Source organism: Gigantopelta aegis, chromosome 4 (genome assembly GCF_016097555.1).
Source record: "Gigantopelta aegis isolate Gae_Host chromosome 4, Gae_host_genome, whole genome shotgun sequence".
Taxonomy (NCBI): domain Eukaryota; kingdom Metazoa; phylum Mollusca; class Gastropoda; order Neomphalida; family Peltospiridae; genus Gigantopelta; species Gigantopelta aegis.
Window position 1 is genome coordinate 75,669,950 of NC_054702.1, and position 20,456 is coordinate 75,690,405.

The 20,456-nt window shown below is 34.7% G+C and overlaps 2 protein-coding genes across 2 annotated transcripts; one reads left to right on the forward strand and one right to left on the reverse strand.

The window, feature by feature from the left end:
- The first annotated feature begins 12 nt into the window (after positions 1 to 12).
- Positions 13 to 2,820, forward strand: LOC121371099 (zinc finger protein 501-like). The gene is made up of 2 exons (XM_041496750.1): positions 13 to 642; positions 1,517 to 2,820. Exon 2 carries the CDS (start codon positions 1,603 to 1,605, stop codon positions 2,734 to 2,736), a length of 1,134 nt encoding a protein of 377 aa, XP_041352684.1. The 5' UTR covers positions 13 to 642; positions 1,517 to 1,602; the 3' UTR covers positions 2,737 to 2,820.
- A 958-nt stretch (positions 2,821 to 3,778) lies between these two features.
- Positions 3,779 to 20,449, reverse strand: LOC121371101 (mediator of RNA polymerase II transcription subunit 17-like). The gene is made up of 14 exons (XM_041496753.1): positions 20,351 to 20,449; positions 16,507 to 16,686; positions 13,537 to 13,669; positions 12,754 to 12,931; positions 11,950 to 12,108; positions 10,967 to 11,097; positions 10,704 to 10,775; positions 10,424 to 10,483; positions 9,894 to 10,093; positions 9,278 to 9,334; positions 7,813 to 7,947; positions 6,902 to 7,016; positions 6,231 to 6,379; positions 3,779 to 5,405 (listed from the first exon to the last, which is right to left on the reverse strand). The coding sequence occupies exons 1-14, from the start codon at positions 20,440 to 20,442 to the stop codon at positions 5,141 to 5,143; spliced, it is 1,926 nt and encodes a 641-aa protein (XP_041352687.1). The 5' UTR covers positions 20,443 to 20,449; the 3' UTR covers positions 3,779 to 5,140.
- Positions 20,450 to 20,456: the final 7 nt, after the last annotated feature.

Consider the following 20,456-nt stretch of genomic DNA (forward strand, 5'->3'; position numbering starts at 1 on the left):
ACAGACACGTCTGTATAACACTGCTCTCGACGCATTTAAGCTAACCATATATGTATACAGATTATAAATTTAAATTGTATTTGGGTTTGTTTAGTTTTTTCTCTCACGGGTATGTAATTGACGGTGTAATGTTTCTATTTCAAAACAAAAAATAACCAATAATTAACCGTCATTATGTAATTTTGATAGATCCCTTCATCTTGCTTGCTGGAGATTATTCAGATTGTGTTGGAAGCTGGAAAATATAAATCAGCCGGTTCAGGAGGTTGAGCGTGGCAATGTCCAAGAGCCGATTATTGAGATTTTGTTGGAAGTAGGGTCATTTTTGAAGAAAAAATTATAATAAAGCGGCAGGTCCAGACTTAGTTGAGCGTGGGAATGGTGGCTATTACTCGACTTACTAATTTAATGCGCCCAATGAGGATCCAATGATTCGGAAGGGTCAAAATAGACTGTTCGTCAGTGGTTTGACACATATGCATTACATTTGACCATAGCGGAACGAACTATGTGATGAGGGTACTATCATGAAATAAAACTGAAAATAATTAATAATGTATCTAATTTTTGCCACCAGTATTTAACATCTTAAAGTAACTCTTATAGCAATAATGTAATTCTGAAGGTAGCAGGGTTAAATAGGTAAACAATGTACACTAATTTTGGGTGAAATATTTATAATTTCATACTAAAAAACCTGAGATCTGAACCACATTGTTACGCTTACGGTCAAATACACAGTCGACAACACAGATACCCCCAAAAAGAAACCACTAATAAAAATACTATAGTTACATATATAATATAACGTAACTATATGTTTAACATATCCCATGTAATTATTTAGGAATAATTTAGGACATACTTTTCGCACCCTTGTTTTTGCTTCCTACACAATAAAACCTATCCAACAATACTTTTTGTTTATGATATATTTGACAAAAGGTACTTTTTATTTCTTTAATATTTTAAAACTTAATAGTTTGTCCAAAATTATGAAAAATAAAAATATACCAACCTGTAAACAGCGTTGTCTGCTCGTTATAAAATTTTGATGGGTCAAGCTCAGTAGACCAGTATTTTTTGTTAATGTTGTGAAGCATTGCAATAATGTACCGGGTAGCTAATTTTGAATTTGAATGATATCAGTATAAATAATAAATAAAGGTAGGAGAGTAATTTATTATAGTTGTTAACAATGTGATTCGGATTTAAGGACGACTGGCACTTTTTGCACCCATGTTTTAGCTTTGTACCAAATAAATATAACATTTCTTACAGTAATTTCACTTCAAATTCATATTTCGTAAATGGTACACTTTTTTTTTAATTACAAGATCTTCAAACACAGGTAGATTAGTAATTTGTATAGTGCATATAAAAGTAGCCCAAGGAGTGATGGCAGTGAGTTTACTCTCTTAATTATCTCAGGCCCTTAACCATGTTTGATGCCATATAACCATAATTACAATGTGTTGAGTGCATTGTTCAATAAAACACTTCTTCTTTATTTTAGTAATATTCAAACAAAAAAAAACAACTGAAGAAGGACAATAAACTTGCATCACGGTGCTGCAACAACAAAATTCAAGTCTACCAAACATGTTTACTGCAAAGCTGGATACTGAAGAACATGATTCAGACACAAGTAGAGTTACTAAACGAGATTCAGCAGAACATGTATATCTACCAGGTGGAATTCCTACACCGTGTACTGAAGAAGAATTTTCAACAATGCATGCTGGTCTGACAAGGGAAGTAACTCAACAATTGGATGGATACAAACAAGATGGTGAAAACAAATGTCTTGGTCTTGATGGAGTTTCAACAAGGGCTTCAAACAGACTAACTGGTCAACATATTGGGGAACACACATCAGTCAAGTGTGCACAAAATAGAATAATTCAAGATAAAGACATTGAACAAAATACTGATACTAACCAGTTGTGGTGTCAAAATTATCAAAATAACCAGTCTGCTGGCATTAATGTAGAGAAAAGTAATTCCTCTAAAAAAGGTAATTACCAACAATCTTTAGTATGGTTACAGACACGTTTATTGTGCAACAAACTACCATCACACAATGTTGAAAAACCATTTATCTGTATCATTTGTACAAAAGGTTTTCTGAGAAAATCTGACTTAACAAGACATGAAAAAATTCATTCTCAGGAAAGACCGTATACATGTGGTGTGTGCGACAAAGCTTTCGGACAGAGTGTTGATCTTGTCCGTCACATGAGGAGACACACTGGGGAAAGACCTTACCAGTGTAAGCAGTGTGGTCGTTATTTCATCGGGTCGAATGATCTGAGGAGACACGAACGAGGTCACCGCGGGGAAAAGACCTTTCACTGTGGTATTTGTGGTCATAGTTTTTCACAGTCTTCAGATCTGCAGAAACACATGAGAATTCACACTGGGGAACGGCCATACAAGTGTGAGATGTGTGGCAAGGAATTTTCCCACTCCACCACACTAGATGATCACCTGCGAATTCATAGTGGTGAGAAACCGTACACATGCAGTGTGTGTGGAAAGATGTTCTCACAGTCGTCGGGTCTGCATCAACATCAGCGCACCCACGACACTGTCAAAGCTTATACGTGTGAGACATGTGGCAAGCAGTTCACCACAGCCTCCGCTTCAATACAACACCGAAGGACTTTGTCACATATTCGTAAGAGTGCTCAAGTCAAGGACGATTCTAAGCATGAAATGATTGTTGGGTCTTGATTGTGACTTTTCAATGTTATTGTAAACAGTAGTAACTGATAGGAATTTTTTAAAACATACATTAAACAGTACATTACTTTGATATTCATGGGGTTTTCTTTTTCATTATAAAAGTACTGAAAACCTTTTTGTCCCACCCACACTCTGACTCAAGTAATTTACTATATACTGGCAGTAGGAGATATAGGATTTTTCTACGGAGTGGGTGCAACACTTAAAAAGGGAACCTACTACAGTATAAAAAATACCACTAACAACCCCTGCAATTAAGAAAATGAACATGGCAAAAAAAGAATGACGTGGAAAAATAGTGTCCATTGCAATTTTACTGTTAACGTTTCCAAATCTGGATTGTAAGTATATTTGAATGAAGAGTTGATTTGTTTTAGTTGCCAAAGTGATGCAACAGTTAACATGTAGTCCGTCCACAGTGACATTCCAGTTAAATTTTTACCTTTTAATTACATTACATCAAAGTGTCATGGTGGCGTCGTGGCAGGCCATTGGTCTACAGGCTGGTAGGTACTGGGTTCGGATCCCAGTCGAGGCATGGGTTTTTTAATCCAGATACCGACTCCAAACCCTGAGTGAGTGCTCCACAAGGCTCAATGGGTAAACCACTTGCACCGACCAGTGATCCATAACTGGTTCAACAAAGGCCATGGTTTGTGCTATCCTGCCTGTGGGAAGCGCAAATAAAAGATACCTTGCTGTTAATCAGAAGAGTAGCCCATGTAGTGATGACAGCGGGTTTCCTCTCAAAATCTGTGTGGTCCTTAACCATATGTCTGACGCCATATAACCGTAAATAAAATGTGTTGAGTGCATCGTTAAATAAAACATTTCTTTCTTTCAAAGTGTCATACTTAATGTGATATAAAATTAAAATAGTTGTTTTTAATAACGGCATAATTTCTATTAGGAAATCTGTCACCAAGACTGAAATCCCCTTCCTCTCACAAACCCAAGTAAATCGATAAAGTTGTTTTGTGGATTAGGCCACTCAAAACCAGAAAAGGGTAGTACATTTTGTCAATATAAATGACAGAGAAAATTTTATTAAAACCATCTGCAAATATATAATTATATATATATATATATATAAAAAAGATAGAATTTCACGTTTTAATGGAATAACCGCCTTTCACTGTCATGTATATGGAACTGATGAACCAGTTACAGGTGAAAGGTGCTTATTCCATTAAAACGTTGTGAAATTCTATCTGTTTATATATTCATCTGATACACTTCATTCTAATAACTTTTATATATATATATAATATATATCTCATCATCAGGCCAACCATAACACGTCAAGTGACTTGTAGGAGTGTATGTTGAACATTTTACAGAAAATAAAACATGTACTACACCATAGCCATAGTTCAACAATGTATAAACTATCACCCCTCCTGCAATCCAGTGATCCTTGCAATGCACATATTATGAAAAGTCAATGAAGTTGAATGGCCTAGTTGGAAACTCACTTAATGCTGGTAATTCATATGCATTTACGATCATGCCCAATTGCTGTATACAAAATTTCAGTTCCAACATCTTGAGGCATGTAAAAAAATCTAAAACAAAATCCAGAAAACCATATGTGGGATGGACTAACATACAGGACAGAGATGAAACCTATAGTTCTCTCCTGTTGGACTGGTAGGGGACTAATACGAGAGAGAGAGAGTGTGTAGCAAATGACTATGTTGATACACAAGAAAATATTTAAATTCTATTTCAATTATCTTACATGATACGAGTACAAAGAACTGGATGCAAGAACACTGCAATATCTTATTTGGTTTTAATAAACTAAAAAAAAAAAGAATACCATCAAATATGCATAAATGTTTGCAAGTTATTCAACTCAGGACTATTATTGGTTGAAGAAATAAAAACAAAACGTGTAATTCCCCCAGATATTTTGATATACTGGTACCAGTAAAGCTAATAGATCCAATAAAATAGGTCCTAACAAGAAGTAGACGGTCTTTACTTTGTGAATGTGAAAAAAACACCCACATTGGAGGTATGCATCTTAAAAAAAACCCCAGAAACAAACAAGGAAATGTATTGAATGAATGTTTAATGATGCCCCACCACAGCACATTTAATTCTTTATTGTAACTGGAATTGCTGGTAGATTCTTCTTGGTACACCAGCTTGATCCGATACTGTACTACTATAGTTATCCAAATGAAGCAACTATAGCTGCAAAATGTTAATTCATGTTCAGTTCTTTGTCATGACAATTTTCTCTTATAAGTCACAGACATTTTGGTAGGGACGTTTTTTTGTTATCAAGCAACACCCACATAAACCTGTGCTCATCTGATTAAGCTCTTGAAAACCAAATATTTGTACATTTTTATACTGTAAATATTACACCCAATCGGTCAAACTATATATGATTGTCCACATCTGAAATGTCCATAATAAGATTGTGATCCTTGGATATATTTGTCAATTGTGCCATGAGCATGTCCATTTTACTAGCGAAATTCCTGCCTTCCAGACGATCCAAGTTGATTTGTCTGAATGGCCCACCAAGATTTAACCATTTGGGATCGGTGATTATGGATGGCATGTTTGATTCTGTGGATATTTCCTTTTGTTTTATATTCAGAGTCAGATCACTCGAAGGTCCACTTTTCAGAGCAAGAACTCTGCAAAAAAAGATGATATTTTTAGAATAGAAAAATACAAGCATTCTGAGAGTACTGCTAAAGCAATACATGTACCCTACCTGGCCCAACAAATTTTCTTATCTCCTAATTTCAAAGACTAACTTTAAATAAAGCTATACACAAATTTTCAGCTCAGTATATTGAGGCATTGTGAAATGAAAAAAAGAAAGAAAAGAGATTCCTGATAACAAATTTCATATTTCCTAAGTTCAAGGGACATAACTGTAAAACATGGGTAAATCATCATGAAGTCAAACTTGATATGTCACTATAAAATAAAAAAAGTAAAGTTTGTTTTATTTAACGACACCGCTAGAGCACATTGATTTCTATAAAATAAAGCTATAGACAAATTTCAGCTCGATATCTAGAGACATTGTGAAACAAATGTCCCAACACCTATATGTGGGACAGACAGATGGGCAGAAGGAAAGGAGAATCCATGAAATAAAATGTTTTGAAAAATCAATAACATTGTGAGAGTTACAATACATATAATAGACATGGTAAAAATACGTCCAGGAAAATTGTTGTAAAAATGGTCCTAAATATTTGTAATAGCAACATCTTGAAGCTGATTACGTATAATTTATTCTTAAGAAACTAAAAACTATTTTGAATTCAATTTCTGCAAACACTAAAGAAAAGGAAGTACATGATAAAAAATAAATAAATATGGAATTGAAATTATTCTGCAACATTTTATCAATACTACAGTTTTTATTCCTAATAAACGACAGGGATGTGGCGTAAAACACAATTAAAACTTTCTCTCCTAATAAATCTAAAGTGTGTGATACTAACACGTCTCCCCGTGGTGATGCCAACATGATAGAGGATGCAGTGCCAAATGTCTCCATGTCACCAGTTCCCATATTTAAACTCATGGACAGAATCTGCCAGCTCTGATACTTGACCAGCTGCTGCACCACTGTGACATGATACTGAGAGATCTGAAAAAAGAGAGAAGATACTTAAATATGGGGGGAAAAAACAAGTTTGTAGAAGAGCTCAGCAGTGATAATTCCAGTTGGGTAATTCAACTATTGGGTAGATGAGCCACATATCTTATGACATAGTACACACATATGAATCTAACTTGATCACTGGTCATCTGAAGGTGTGCAATTAAAAAAAAAAATCCTTTCTACTTAATGTTTTGCCTACCATAAACTGGTTTGATGGAACACCCCCCAAAAACCCCCCAACATAATTTAATTTTATATTAAGTTTATGATGTCTAATTCATGATTAATCTATTTCTCTTTGACAAAAACACCCAGAGGAACAACTAAGACCCAAGATAAATGCAAAAAAAACCCAGTGTTAAGCCACCAGCAGAAATGTATATAATTATTATCTTGCATTCCAACTGCTTTGAAATAGACAAAACATGTCTAAATTATTAAAAGAACATATTCTTTGCGAGGCTATTTATTTCTAGTTTTAAAAAAATCTTCAAGTTAGATACTTGCCTGCCATAAAATAAGATCCTGCAGTTCTTTATCTTCAAATGACAGAGAGCAGGTCTTCCCATCTTTAAGAATTGCTTGTATCATGTCCACTCCAATCAGAAGATCCAAAGAGGTTCTAAAACAAAACAGTTTCAAAAGATTTGCCATTATGACGTAGCCCAGTGGTAAAGCACTCGTCTGATGCGTGATCGTTCCCCTTCGGTGGGATATTTCTCATTCAAGCCAGTGCACCATAACTAGTATATCAAAGGCAGTGGTATGTGCTATCCTGTCTATGGTATGATGCATATAAAATACCCCTTGCAACTAATGGAAAAATGTAACGGGTTTCTTCTTTTAAATTATATGATAAAATTACCAAATGTTTGACATCCAATAGCCATGATTAATAAATTAATGTACTCAAGTGATGTTATTAAACAAAACAAATTTTAACTTTTGCCATTGTGAGTCACTACAGAGTATATTTGTGTATGCAGTAACAACTGCACAATTTTTCTTAAAATCCACCAATTTTGATGTTGAAAAAAACACTTAAACTTTAATGTTACCATTTCCTTTTTTTTGTAACCACTTGTTAAATGCAGTTAACATCTCAAAGGTCAAGCAAGTGCTGTGACAAATGTCCTTTAAAAGACAAAGCCTGAAGTTAACTAATTTGTAGTGGCCAACTAAAACTCTATAGCTGAAAGTAGGAACAGGGATCGCATAATATCTAGTTGGAGGAGCACAAACCTGATTTTTATCTTTATTTATATGAAGTAGGACAAGAAAAAGGTATATTGTTATCCTCATTTTGGTGAGCCTATGCACTGTGATGCCCTCAGTTTCTAAGGTAATGAAGATGAACAGAGAATGAGGTTTGCATGGTACATTGAACACAAGTATTTTACTGAAACATCTGTTCTAACCTGACATTTTCGTATCCACAAGATGTGATGTGTATTCTGACATTTGACTCGAGACTGCTGTTCAGACATGTCCAGTGAGCAGTAATTTGGGGATCCTGCACCGACACCGCCAGCTGGTCAATCACGTGCATCGTCCTGGAGACCAACAAAACAAAATATTTTAATGACAATGTTGTTAGTAGATTTTTTTGTTCACCGACTGCTTGTAATCACAAATGTGAAGCAATCGGCTCTTTCATGTGTGATTGAAACATGCATAATCTTGTACAGTCGAGCACCATTGTGTTGATCTTGCTTGAGTCGATATATTGTTTGTGTTGATATGACTGGCCGGTCTCGGCCGAAACGTGTATTAAATATGTTTTTTACTCTGTTGAGTCGATACGATTGAGTTGATATTACGTTTGTGTCGATATATTTTTTTGGTCCCTAATTAAACATTTATGGACAAAAGTGCCTTGATGTGTCGATAGTAAAATTATTTGTTAAAATAAATAAAATGTTTAAAAGGGTAAGTATAAATTGCATGACCTATAATTAATGCTCGGACGGTATTTTGGGCATGTAACCAAACCATTGCCGACATTCCACTGTCAACACTGGCTGCCCGGACCCCTGTTGTACTCGATTTGTGGACAGCAGAGATTCCAATGGAAATCCCGTCCGTGCTATTGGGGACTTAACAAACTTTCTAAGCTCAGTAGCTTTCATGCCTTGTTCTAATGCGCGACAGACATTATTAACAGACTTTGTGAATTAAGTGTTGTGATTGTTATTTGTTCTTCCAGTTTGTATAATTGCATTTTGTTCTTAATCCTTTATTATAATGTTAAAATTTATTTAGTAATTTTTTGTTTAATTGTCTCCATATCCACAGTCATTTTAATTCCACAATTTATAAAAACTTTTAACAGATTCAGTAAGCTTGCGCACATCGGTATTATTGATTGGTTTATTGATTGATTACTTTGTTATTATTAATTTCAGAACATTTTTCTTTGTGTTACATTATGTTATTGTGAAATTAAATAAAATTCTTGATTTGATTTAAAAAAATAAATTATATTTCATTTTTAAATTTGACATCTTTTGTTTGTAATTTTTTATTTACATACTTGACTGAACGTTTGAGTCGATATTTGGTTAACTCGATATTTATGTGCGGTCCCCACGATATCGACACAATGGTGCTCGACTGTATATTATAAAACATAATATTGTTTATATTCATGTTTGGCAACAAAATCAAATAACTTCAACCATGCCAACTTAATGGTCTGTTTTAGTTTCAAAGATTTTATATTTCACTTTTTGTGTTGAAAATGTGCAGGAACCCATACAGAGTTTTAGACTGATTGAAGACACTGAATTAATTGAAATCAACAAATGCAATGTGTTCCTGAAAAAATTATTATGAATTTTTTTTTTCAAATGAAGACCTCATTCTTGAATTTAGTGAACATACCTTAATCTCAACACAGCATGTTTAGTCTGCTTGATAATCTGCTCCAGCAGAGCCTCGCTAAAAGAACAAACAATAAAAAACACAACTGGTTAAACCAAAATAATCATCAGATAACATAGTGCTGCATAATCAAGAGCAAAATCACAAACATTTGCAGGGCTCTCCATATACATAGCCCAGTTAGCCAATTGCTAATTTTTATTCAAAGTGGCTTCAACATTTAGTTTTTGGCTAATCAAATATTCCTTAAATTAACCATATTTCAAGGCTAGCTCTGGCACTCGCCAAATTCGCCAATTGAGAATTTTAGGAACAATTGGCAAACTTTATTTAATTTGGCGAACAAATCTCAAGCAAATGGTATTTTGTTGAAAAATAACTGTGGTTTTGCATGTTTAAAAATAATCTGGCGAAATGTTTTGCTCATCCAGAGCTAGCCCTGCATTTGAATATGTTTCAAGGAAATATTCGACATACATGTACATATCTGAAAACTGGCCAAAACAAACAGTTTTCCAATGTGAGACCTGATTTGGAATCGAAAACATTCCTTTAAGTAAGATTTCACACGTTCACTCTGACTTAGTAACATAATTTCACTGAAATCATACTATACCCATTTGCCATCTCGGCTAGCTCTGTCCGGGACATGCCTTCTGGCCCTGCCAGTCTCCTCTTCCTGCTCATACCCAGCATAGCGTTGACTGGGTGAGGTGGTGCTAGGTTCGTGTTTCGGTAGTGCACCTCTCGCAACAGCTGGTGCAGGGAGTGCTCCAGAACATGGTTGTGTTCCAGTTTTTGTGGCTGTAATGGAACCTGTAAACAATAAGCAAAACATGCATGTCAAAACATGTGACAGACAAGAAACATACCTAACCAGCTCCCAAATGTTGTTCTGTCTCTAAAGGGATGGTAATGTAACTTATGCTACAACAACCTAGCTATCTTAGTGCTATGATATCGTAACACAATCATAGCATGTGCTGTAGTGATGTCATACGATGGTTTCACGATTTTGTAGTGCTAAGATAACTTTGAAAATATGGACTCTGGTCCCAACAAAAGACTTAATTTCATATGAAAATTAAACAAGATGTCATCTTCATATACAAAGTTAAAGGTGTGCCTACAATGAAATAAACTTGCCTTCTTTTCTTTTCCAGTGTAGTGGCAGAGAACTACTGATAGCTGTATTCCTGGAAATACCTGTAAAAATAAATAACTTTATAATTTCAGTAAACACAAATTTCCACATTACAGTGCTTAAGACCTTCTTCAGTAACTAGATTAATACAAAGCATAAATATCCATAAGTAAAATTATATCCAGTATTCAAAATTCCAAGAATGACAAACCTACTTTTGTATGCATACTGGTAGTCATTACTTTGAAGTTATTTGAGTGGATGTTTCTGAGAATGACTCACGTTTGTTATGATCTGGTTGCCAACTACCATGTGTGGGGTTGATGACTTGACCTGCACAGCTTCTCTAGCCAACTGTAAAATACATTTTTAAAAATATAATAAACAGCATTCTAATATTTGGTACTGGATGAAATTTTGAGCAATGATCAACATACTAGATTAATTGGAACTTCACTACAGCATACATTTAGCTACAACATTAAAATGAAAGTACTATCATATCAGTGAAAACAAAACCATGCTTTCAGCATGGTGAAGTTTACCTGTGCAAACAGCTCTTTACAGAACAGTACATTCTGTGCTACTTCTAGTTTCTGCTGCCAGTATGCATCTGACCGGACTGATCCCAGGCCAGCTGGCATTTTTAAGGTAGCGGACGTCAAGTCCATCATTTCTGTGTAAAAAAATATCACAAACTCCAATTACATAATAAACTGTAAAACCATCACTGAGGCCCTAAATATGTTTCAATTAAAAAACAGACTGGACTTAATGACAATTGATCACTTACAAACCATATGCAATGTGCAAGTGATATCTATATTTAGTATTTATAAGAATTCTAACTTTTGAATGTTACATATGATACAAAACTGTAATTTGAGGGGGAAAAATGTGTGCATATAAATTTTGCACTGTTTGTGCCCAACCTCAAGTAGCAAAATATATAGGCACATATTATTTTCACTGCCAATATATATTGCAGATACCAATGGTTGTTGACTAAATTTACATGACTTGAACATGTACTAAAGCGCATATTGATGATAAAAACCCATGTTAAAGGATTACTCTGATATAAAGTACATTTAAACAAAACATCCAAGGGCGGATGGGGAGGCACAAAAATCAGACTCTTTGCCAGAAAATAATTTGAGGGTACATAATAAAAACAAAACAGATTGTAAGTGCTCATATTAGGTGTTTATAGGTTTGAAATCTTGACATTGGACACATTTTGAATAGCAATTGTCTTATTAATTTATAATCTTTCTAAAAATTACAAAAATATATCCATATATTTCTAAGATTTGAGGGTACCTTCTGGCAGAAACCTTGATAATTATTATTTTATATCTGGTGGGTCTGCTGTATCTTACCCCTAGATGCATGTAAGGTTTCAGTATCATTTTACTTTTGTGGATGATATGATGAGTATATAAAAAAAAGTCTCCACCCACCAAACAATTTCAGAACAGCTTGAAATAAATTCATAATTGATATGAAATGAGCCATTTATTGTTACCTGGGACAGTCTTCACTTCCACCTGTATGTAGGCCACTCCTTCCAGCTCACTGGGAATAACCACTTCCAAACTGCTCTTCTGAACTCCCGAGTCAGACTCGCCCGGGTCTGTGCTCTTGACCACCTCAAACGTCCCTCCTTGCCAGAACCGAGATCCCGCTACAAAATTAAAGTCACAGATCCTAGTTTTAACCCATAAATATGGACACTAAGTTTGGTTAACCTGCAACATATTTAGATAATGTTACAATAAAGAGAAACAACAGTCTGTGACGTTGAAACAGGGAAATACTCTTAAAAACTAAACTAGAGCTTGTTTCCATAACTGTTACTTTTCAGAGGTACTTGCATTTTTTTTTTTTTAAATAAAATGCATTTCGTGGAATTAGAAACACCCAGATGACCAGGAATATTTTGGATGTGTGGAAATGAATAACCTAAACAATAAAATCTAAGTAATGTCCGATTTCAGTTATCAGAAACGGCTTTAATAGTGAAAAATATGTCATAGTGTACAAAAACTTAGGTCTGTTACTTAATGAATTTATATTTATGTGAAGTCATGAAATACATGTATATTGTTTTAGTGTGGCATCATCATATAATAATCAGTTGCTTGAGATCATTTACAAAGTTAAAATAGATTTGAAAATGCTATGCACTTTCTATTAAACAGGACAGCACCAGTTGTGGGGCATTCGTTGGAATGGGAAAAAACCTGATTCCATTGAATCCCATTTCACTTCACATAAGCACTCTACCACTGAGCTACCACCTTTTTGTTCGATGACGACTTATTTTTACCTGATCTATAACTAAGGTCACCAAGAATTGTTTTTCCTGTTTTCTTTAATCGCCAATTCTGTCTAAGCTTCAGCAGCTCAAAATGGAAGTCATTTTGTCCACGGTTAGCTACATCCACCTGTCCTTTTTTCAGACGATCTGCTCCATTTGTTAAAACCCCAGCAGCACCAGACATAGCCTGAAGGAGAACAACAACAAAATAATAATAATAAAAAATAATATTAATTGTGTTGATGATGAGATAAATGTTTTTAAAATATTCAGTAGTAATCTAGTTTAAAATAAATATTTTATAGTATTAACATATAATCAGAATAAAAATATTTCTTAAAATCATTCACTAACTATAACAATGAAATATCATGCTTCTGTCATTATCTATTTAATATAATACACAAGACAGTTTTAACAATGTGCCACTGTTCTGACCGTTTCTCCCCTTTTGATTTATTCTGCCAAACGCATTGTTTGAACTTCTCCAATGACACATTTTATAAGAATCTTTTTGCGCTCATGTCCAGTTGAATACCATACACTAAATATTGCATATTACAAAGATGAATTACATAAATGCAACTGTACTGGAGATTTCCATGTTTGTTACTAAACACAGAAATGGATATCTACATGTCAGTGTGTAGTGTAAGGCCACCACACCCCATCTAAACTTTCCCATGCACAGCATGGGTTACATCTAGTAGACTAATAAAAAATCCTGTGTAAATTTTAAATAAAAGTTTAATTTCATGAAAATTAACACTGAACACATTTTACAAAAAATACCTTTTTCTTTGAAAAGAGCTGAGCTGGACTAGAAGAGGTTGCTTCTTGAGTTACGGGATCAGCAACCATATACCGCTTGTCTTTGGTGATGTTTAACACGTCCAGCAGCACTTTGAGTTCTGTCAGGGCAGCTCTACAAATAAAAATATCATTAGGTTCAGGGGTGCACAAATCGGTTGTCCGCGTGCCCGGGACAGCCAAAATATGTTGCGGGCAACCATTCTTTGTCAAACAGTTGCCCAGACGGGCAACCAAGAAAATCATAAAACAAGTAAAATGAAAAACAAAACTTCACGACACTCGGACAGTCACGGGCAATTCAAAAGTATCAAAACTGATAACTTGACTGACAGGCGATATAAATATCTACCCTAACGCTGCCATCCACTCAGCGTCCACCATGCATGATTTTGACGAGTTCAATGCAGGCAGATACATTTCAGAATGGTGGTTATTAGCAAAGGGCACAAGACATATGAACGGCCACAGACTACACCAACAACCATCCAGTTCTGAGCAAAAAATTTGGCTAAGCCATTTTCTCTTCCGATGTGAACAATCGGTTACATATTCTATCCGACACCTAACATATAATAATAATACCAAATATTAACAGGGATCTCGCAACTGGTAACGAGAAGAGGTATCATCAAGAATTCACCATAACAGTGTTTGTTTATTTTAATAATCACAGTTATTAATTTTAACGGCAACATGTATGCAAGAAAAGTCTGAAAAATCTGTAGCGTGTTATTTTAACTCTGTAAAGTCTTTGAGCCAAAGTAATAAAAACGGACCGAAATTGCGTGTCAGTTTCGATACACATGCTAGTTCAGGGCCAAAGACGAGTAGGCTAGGACCGAGCAAAACAAAAACGTTCGCTAAACTGGTTTATGCGCTTCATGTTAAACCCAATGATCACGTCGGGAACCAATCACATAGTTCGCGAACGTTTTCCAAACGTTCGTTGGCTGTTCTCAGTGTACATATAGGTCACGCTTGACAGTCAGCCGAGACTGTTGCAGACATTAAACAATACGATTACACGCAAGTAAATCTTGATGTAAATTTGTGAGAAAAAACCTCACCACCAAATAGATGTTCGCATCAATGAATACTTAATTGTTGTTTCATTTGTTTATTTCCGTTGTCTGTTAATTTCGCACTCATGCATTTCACGATTGCGGGAAAGGAACATGCAGTATTTATACAAATTGCGGTTAAATGTATACTGAATACAATTAGTTAAAAATAATCATGATATTTGTTAGATAAAATATTATATAAATTTGTTGACTGTGAGGTGACATCTCAAAAGTTAGCTAGATTTTAAAAAGACCGTAAAATTTGAATTCATTATCTTTTTAATCAAAACCTTTTGACGTAAAGGGATTGTAGTCTGCATTCTTAAGTTACGTATTTTACAAGCTGAAATCAACAACAAGCATATAACACGACGTGGAAATCAACAAAATGGTGCAAATTACAAAATTGTTGGGGTGTGGAGTAGATGGGTTACTTTAAAATACAATTGAAAGCAGTTCAAACCAAAATAAAGATTGATATTTTACAGAAATAATGAGCAATGTTTAAAAAAAGAAGAGTATTGGCTCTCAGATTTTTATTAATGCCATAGGCCATAGAATTTGGGGGGGTCTTTGCAGAGGGCATTGTCTTCCAACTGCATATCTCCCCTCACCCACTGAAAAATCATAGTAGGCTAATATATTAACTGCCCCTACCCCCATTGCTGTCTTTGATTTTGATCAGGGGGTAATTTTGTTATTCAGATGTATTCCAGTTTGTACATAATTAGCTGAAAAAGATGCATTTTCATATTCATATATAAATACTCTATACAGTACTACACAAAACAATTTTGGCTAAAACATTTTCATTATGGCAAATAAAAATCCCATTTGGCAATTTTTTTGGCTACAAGTATTTTTAATCCTGGATGAGCCCTGAGTTCATCAAAGTACTATGACTGTGACAGCCCAAGCGAGATCGAACAGCCTCTGTGGATACATTCAGCTGATTGGGTTTTTTCTCGTTCCAACCAGTGCACAACAACCGGACAAAGGCTGTGGTATGTGCCTTCCTGTCTGTGGAAAAGTGCATATAAAAGATCCCTTTCTGCATTAGGAAAAATGTAGCGGGTTTCCTCTGATGACTACGAGTCAGAATTACCAAATGTTTGACATCCAATAGCCGATGATTAATTAATCAATGTGCTCCAGTGGTGTCGTTAAACAAAACAAACTTTTTTTCAGCCTAAGCGAAGATGAGCTGTAGTTAAATAATGTTAAAAAAGAAATAAAACTAAACTGATAAGTAATGATAATAATAAAAACATTTTAAATTTCAGTTTCATTTTAAAGACAGTTCAAAATTATATTCATAAAACTTTTTATGAAATACTCTATGTGGGCAACCAAGAGATGATGTTGGGCAACCAAACTTCAGCTACTGGTTGCCCACCGGGCAACTATCACAATTTCACATTTGTGCACCCCTGAGGTTACTATTTAGATTACATACATGTACTTACTTATGTCTCAGCATGACAGGAAATTGAGGGACATTTGAATGTTTCCCTTTTTGAGATATACCCAACATGAATTTTACACATTCGCTTCACCATCAACCCCCCCCCCCCCCCATGACCACAAAGGCCCACTTGATCTACCCTTGAACGCTTTTCAGAAGCCAATAGTGCTCCACTGTTTCAAGGACATCCTGTCCCTGTCACATTTATGTTACCTTGTATTTGGGCTAATGGAAATTATTAGATGCATTGCTATAAGACATATAGGACACTAGCTAATGACTTTCTCGAACATTTGTCAAACAATGTTAATAATAATTAAAACTGAAGGTAAAAGCTTGACTGTATGGTGTTTTTTGTTTTTTTTAAATGTTAACTCCTCTTGAAAACCAAAATTAAAAGAATATGAATGAACATCTTACTTCAACTTATTTCTTACAGAATCCCAAGGCCAAAGTGAAGGCTGAAATGTTGCTAATGTCTTATCATCTTCTTCTGCTTTCTCTCCTTCTGATGTAGGCTTTCCCTTTCCTTCACTTTCGTCCTTGTAAAAGTCAATTTTGTGTGCAAGTTTTGAAAGGTTCTCTGACATAGACAGTGGTCTGGAATAAAGCAGAATGGAAAAATGTAGTTTTGCCCTTAGATCAAAATAAATATAGTCTAGCCCAAGTACTCTGACGGTAAAAGAGCTAGACGGGACATCTGGACAGTTATCAATGCTCTCTTACCATCAGAGACCAATCTATATAAATTATGTGTGATCACTGCCTACCAAATGGTAGTCAAATATTCCCGCTCTAATAAAACAACAATCTTATGTTTGACATTAAATACCTTTACACTGATCATTTTCAAGCTCCTTGATAAAAATAATAATCACATATTAATCACTAATACACACACTACAGGAAGAAACCTGTCAGCAAATACGTATTTAACTGGAACATTGTTAAAAGGGGGTGCTGTCTGGCTAAGTATACCGGACTATAGTCGATCTAAATATAATATCCATTAAAATCAACAATTATGTTGACAGCCTTTTGAACTTTGCACAGGGTTGAAAATTAGCGGTTGTCCGGTCGCCCATGACGACCTTTATTGGCTAAGGGCGACTAAGAATTTTACAAAGGTAGTCCGTTGGGCGACCATCAATTTTAGGGTCTGGCAAGCATGGTTCAGTTAGAAAATGAAACACAATGAAACTGAACTGAATTGTGACAAAACACACCGCGTCTATGCTGGCACAAAATACATATCTGACAGCAGAAGACATAAACCATGCTCTATATTTTGATACAGCGCCTGACTCAGCTTCTGTGGTTTTGGGCCATTTTGTTAAAAATAGAGCTTAAAACGTATTGAAGACACTGCGTTGTCGGCTTATTGGAATGGACTGGATATGCCATAATTATCCAGTAGAGCTGCTATTTGATAATTGTTATTCAATGTTATGGTGGAAAAAAGAAACATATTTAATTAGCTTATATTATTCTGTGACAAAATCAAAATCTGTCTTGTATGTAGTTCAAACTCACACTAACGTGAGTGCTTGTGCGCCTATAAAAATAACAATTACATTTTCCATTACTACAGTGCTTATTCCAAAGGCCAGTTAATTGATAGTCGTTGTCGGTATCGTGTACGAACACACACACACAATTGCGCACATGCCCGCATGTGCACACACACACCATTACATTTTACTACGGCAGAAAATATTAATTTTAGGCCATTGTCCATTTGTGTTAAAAGGGAACCAATGAATTGGCATGTAACTTCACAATGAGTAAAGATAAAAGTCATATAAAAACATATTAATTTATTAAATGTTAAACCCATATCATCTCAAATTTAAAAAATGGGGTGGGGGTGAGGGGGACTTCAGGGTAAGTTAAAAAAAATATATTTATAAATTACCATCATACTGCATAGATAAAGGCTTAAATCAATTGATGGAACATCCAAGGTAATCTGGACGACAGAACCGTAATACATGATCTGGGCCATATTTCTGCTCAATGCTGTCGAATGGGCATTTGGCAAAATAGTAGATGATTTCATGGACTCTGTCTAGTGTCTATCTTTTGGAGGACAGCCACTCCTGAAAAAATCCTTTGAGATTTTACCCCTCTTGCATTGCTACAAAGAGGACTGCCACTTCCAGACTAGTTTAATTACTAAAGCACACACGGTTCTACATTTAGGCTCTTTGCATTGCATTATTTTTTTTACTTCAGAGACAATTCAAGTCATGCTGCATACCTTGGTACGCTACTTTTTTGTTTTGTCTTGTTAAAAAATATTACTATGAAAATGAACGATCACATATGACCCATCTTGTGATCAGTTTCGGAATCTTTTTCTTGAATGGCACAGTACTGCAGATGCATACATGTTCATTGTCATGCATGGCTAAAATGCCTACATGGATTTTTTTCTCAGACAGATTGTGCACACATGTGGATCTTATTTCACTTTTATTATTATTATTATTTTTTTTTTTTTTTGAGGGGGTAACAATGTGACAATTATGAATGGGAATGACTGTCAATTAAGGTGTAAAACTTTTGTTTTGTTTGCATTTTTCTGTGTTTTCCTTAAATTCAGTTTAAAGGGACACGCCCTAGTTGTTAACCATTACGCCATTGTTTTTCGCTATTAAACCCATTTTTCACAAATAAAATTACACTTTATTTACATTTTATTATTCAGAATATACATTTCCATTCTCCTGAAGTATTTTTTGGTAATCCTGATGTTTGTAATACCACGAAATGCATTTTTTGTATTTCTTAAAAAGGCACGCGCCCCTGAGAATTTTTTTTTGATCAGACGAGGTCCAATCTATTTTTAGAGGGGATCTTCCCGTTTCAACGTCACAGATGTTGGTATACCACTTGACCGTTATCATTTTGGTTCGGTTTGTTTTCTTGTGCACGGTTCGCGCAATCAACATCCGATTTGTTGTCGTTCATTTGTGAGGTTTTTCTTCACAGTTCATGCACATTTTCATTAACAATAAAGTTTAGACAAGTATCTCAATACAAAACATTACAAACCCTTAAAACCAATAAGTCTTACGATATCTGGAGAGGACAGAACAGTTGGAACATGCCCAGGAGGTGAAAGGAATGCACCCCAAGTCTGTGTGCACTCTGGAAAATTTGTCGCAACATAGGCATTTATGTGCTTCGAGAGACATCTACTGGTGACATCAGAATACTAACTTTCAAAATTATTTCAAGTAATTGAGTCACGGGGATTCCCATGGTATTTATCGATATGAAAATCTTCTTTTTTACTCCATTTTACAAAAACGTGATCTAAGTGGGTTACAGGTTTGTAGATTAACAAGAATTATAATTAATTTTCGCAGACTGAAAATAGGGTGTGCGACTTTAAATAAAAATAACCAAAAAAAAAAAAATTATAAATGAAAATGATAACTAAACAAAAATAATTTTAAAAAAATTAAAATTAAAATAAATAAATATATATATATATTATAATAATAATAATAATAAACAACCCAACTTTTAATGGCATAAATATTACTAATGCATATAATTATAATGTAACCCACACAAAGCACACATAAAAAATAAATAACAAAATAAATAATCAATTCCATTCAGTTCCGAATTATTATTTTTTATTGGTTGTACGTAAAATGCTTGATACGAATAATTATCGTTCCACCATATTTTCATTCCGCATTTTCAATGTGTCAGGATAACTTTGAAACTGTAAATGTGTCATCTTCTAACATGAAGTATTGTAATTAATATTTTAGTCTAAAATTTATTAAAATATGTTGTTGTACGTGTTGGGGCTCTTAAGTAAAGCACATATATATGCCTGATTTTATTAAATCGTGATTGCAAATGGAAAATTCGATCCAATGGATAAACGTTACGGCACAGCAATAAACATCACAATAATAAATATCGTGCCGGAGACGTTTATCTTGATGAACTACAACTGGCCCTGCTGGAGACCATGGTTTTCATGTTAATTTTCAACCCTGTTTGCAGAGCTATTAATTTCAGAATGTGTAACTGTTTGCCTAGTAATCTATTAGCAGTCCATGTGAATAAAAAATGCTGAAAAATCACAACCCTATGAACTTGGGTTATGTCCCTTTCGCAATGTTTTGGTTTGGTTTTGGTCATTCATATCAATAATTGCGTAAAATATGCATATCTTGTCAACATATCACTAGTAAAAGACACCTAAATGTAGTAATTATTTAAAATCAAACCATACTGGACATATTTTTCCTGTCCATCAAGCGTAACTTCTTGAACTTGATTTTCAAGAACCGCCTCAACACTAACATTGATTCCAGGAACCGCCATGTTTTTGCTTCATT

Coding starts and splice junctions, on each gene's coding strand:
- LOC121371099 (XM_041496750.1), top strand. CDS start 1,603: ATGTTTACTGCAAAGCTGGATACTGAAGAACATGATTCAGACACAAGT.
- LOC121371101 (XM_041496753.1), bottom strand. CDS start 20,442: ATGGCGGTTCCTGGAATCAATGTTAGTGTTGAGGCGGTTCTTGAAAAT. Junction 12,932..13,536: donor AGCTCTTTTCAAAGAAAAAG/GTATTTTTTGTA, acceptor GTTCTCCTTCAG/GCTATGTCTGGTGCTGCTGG. Junction 7,017..7,812: donor TGTGGATACGAAAATGTCAG/GTTAGAACAGAT, acceptor GTTTTGTTTTAG/AACCTCTTTGGATCTTCTGA.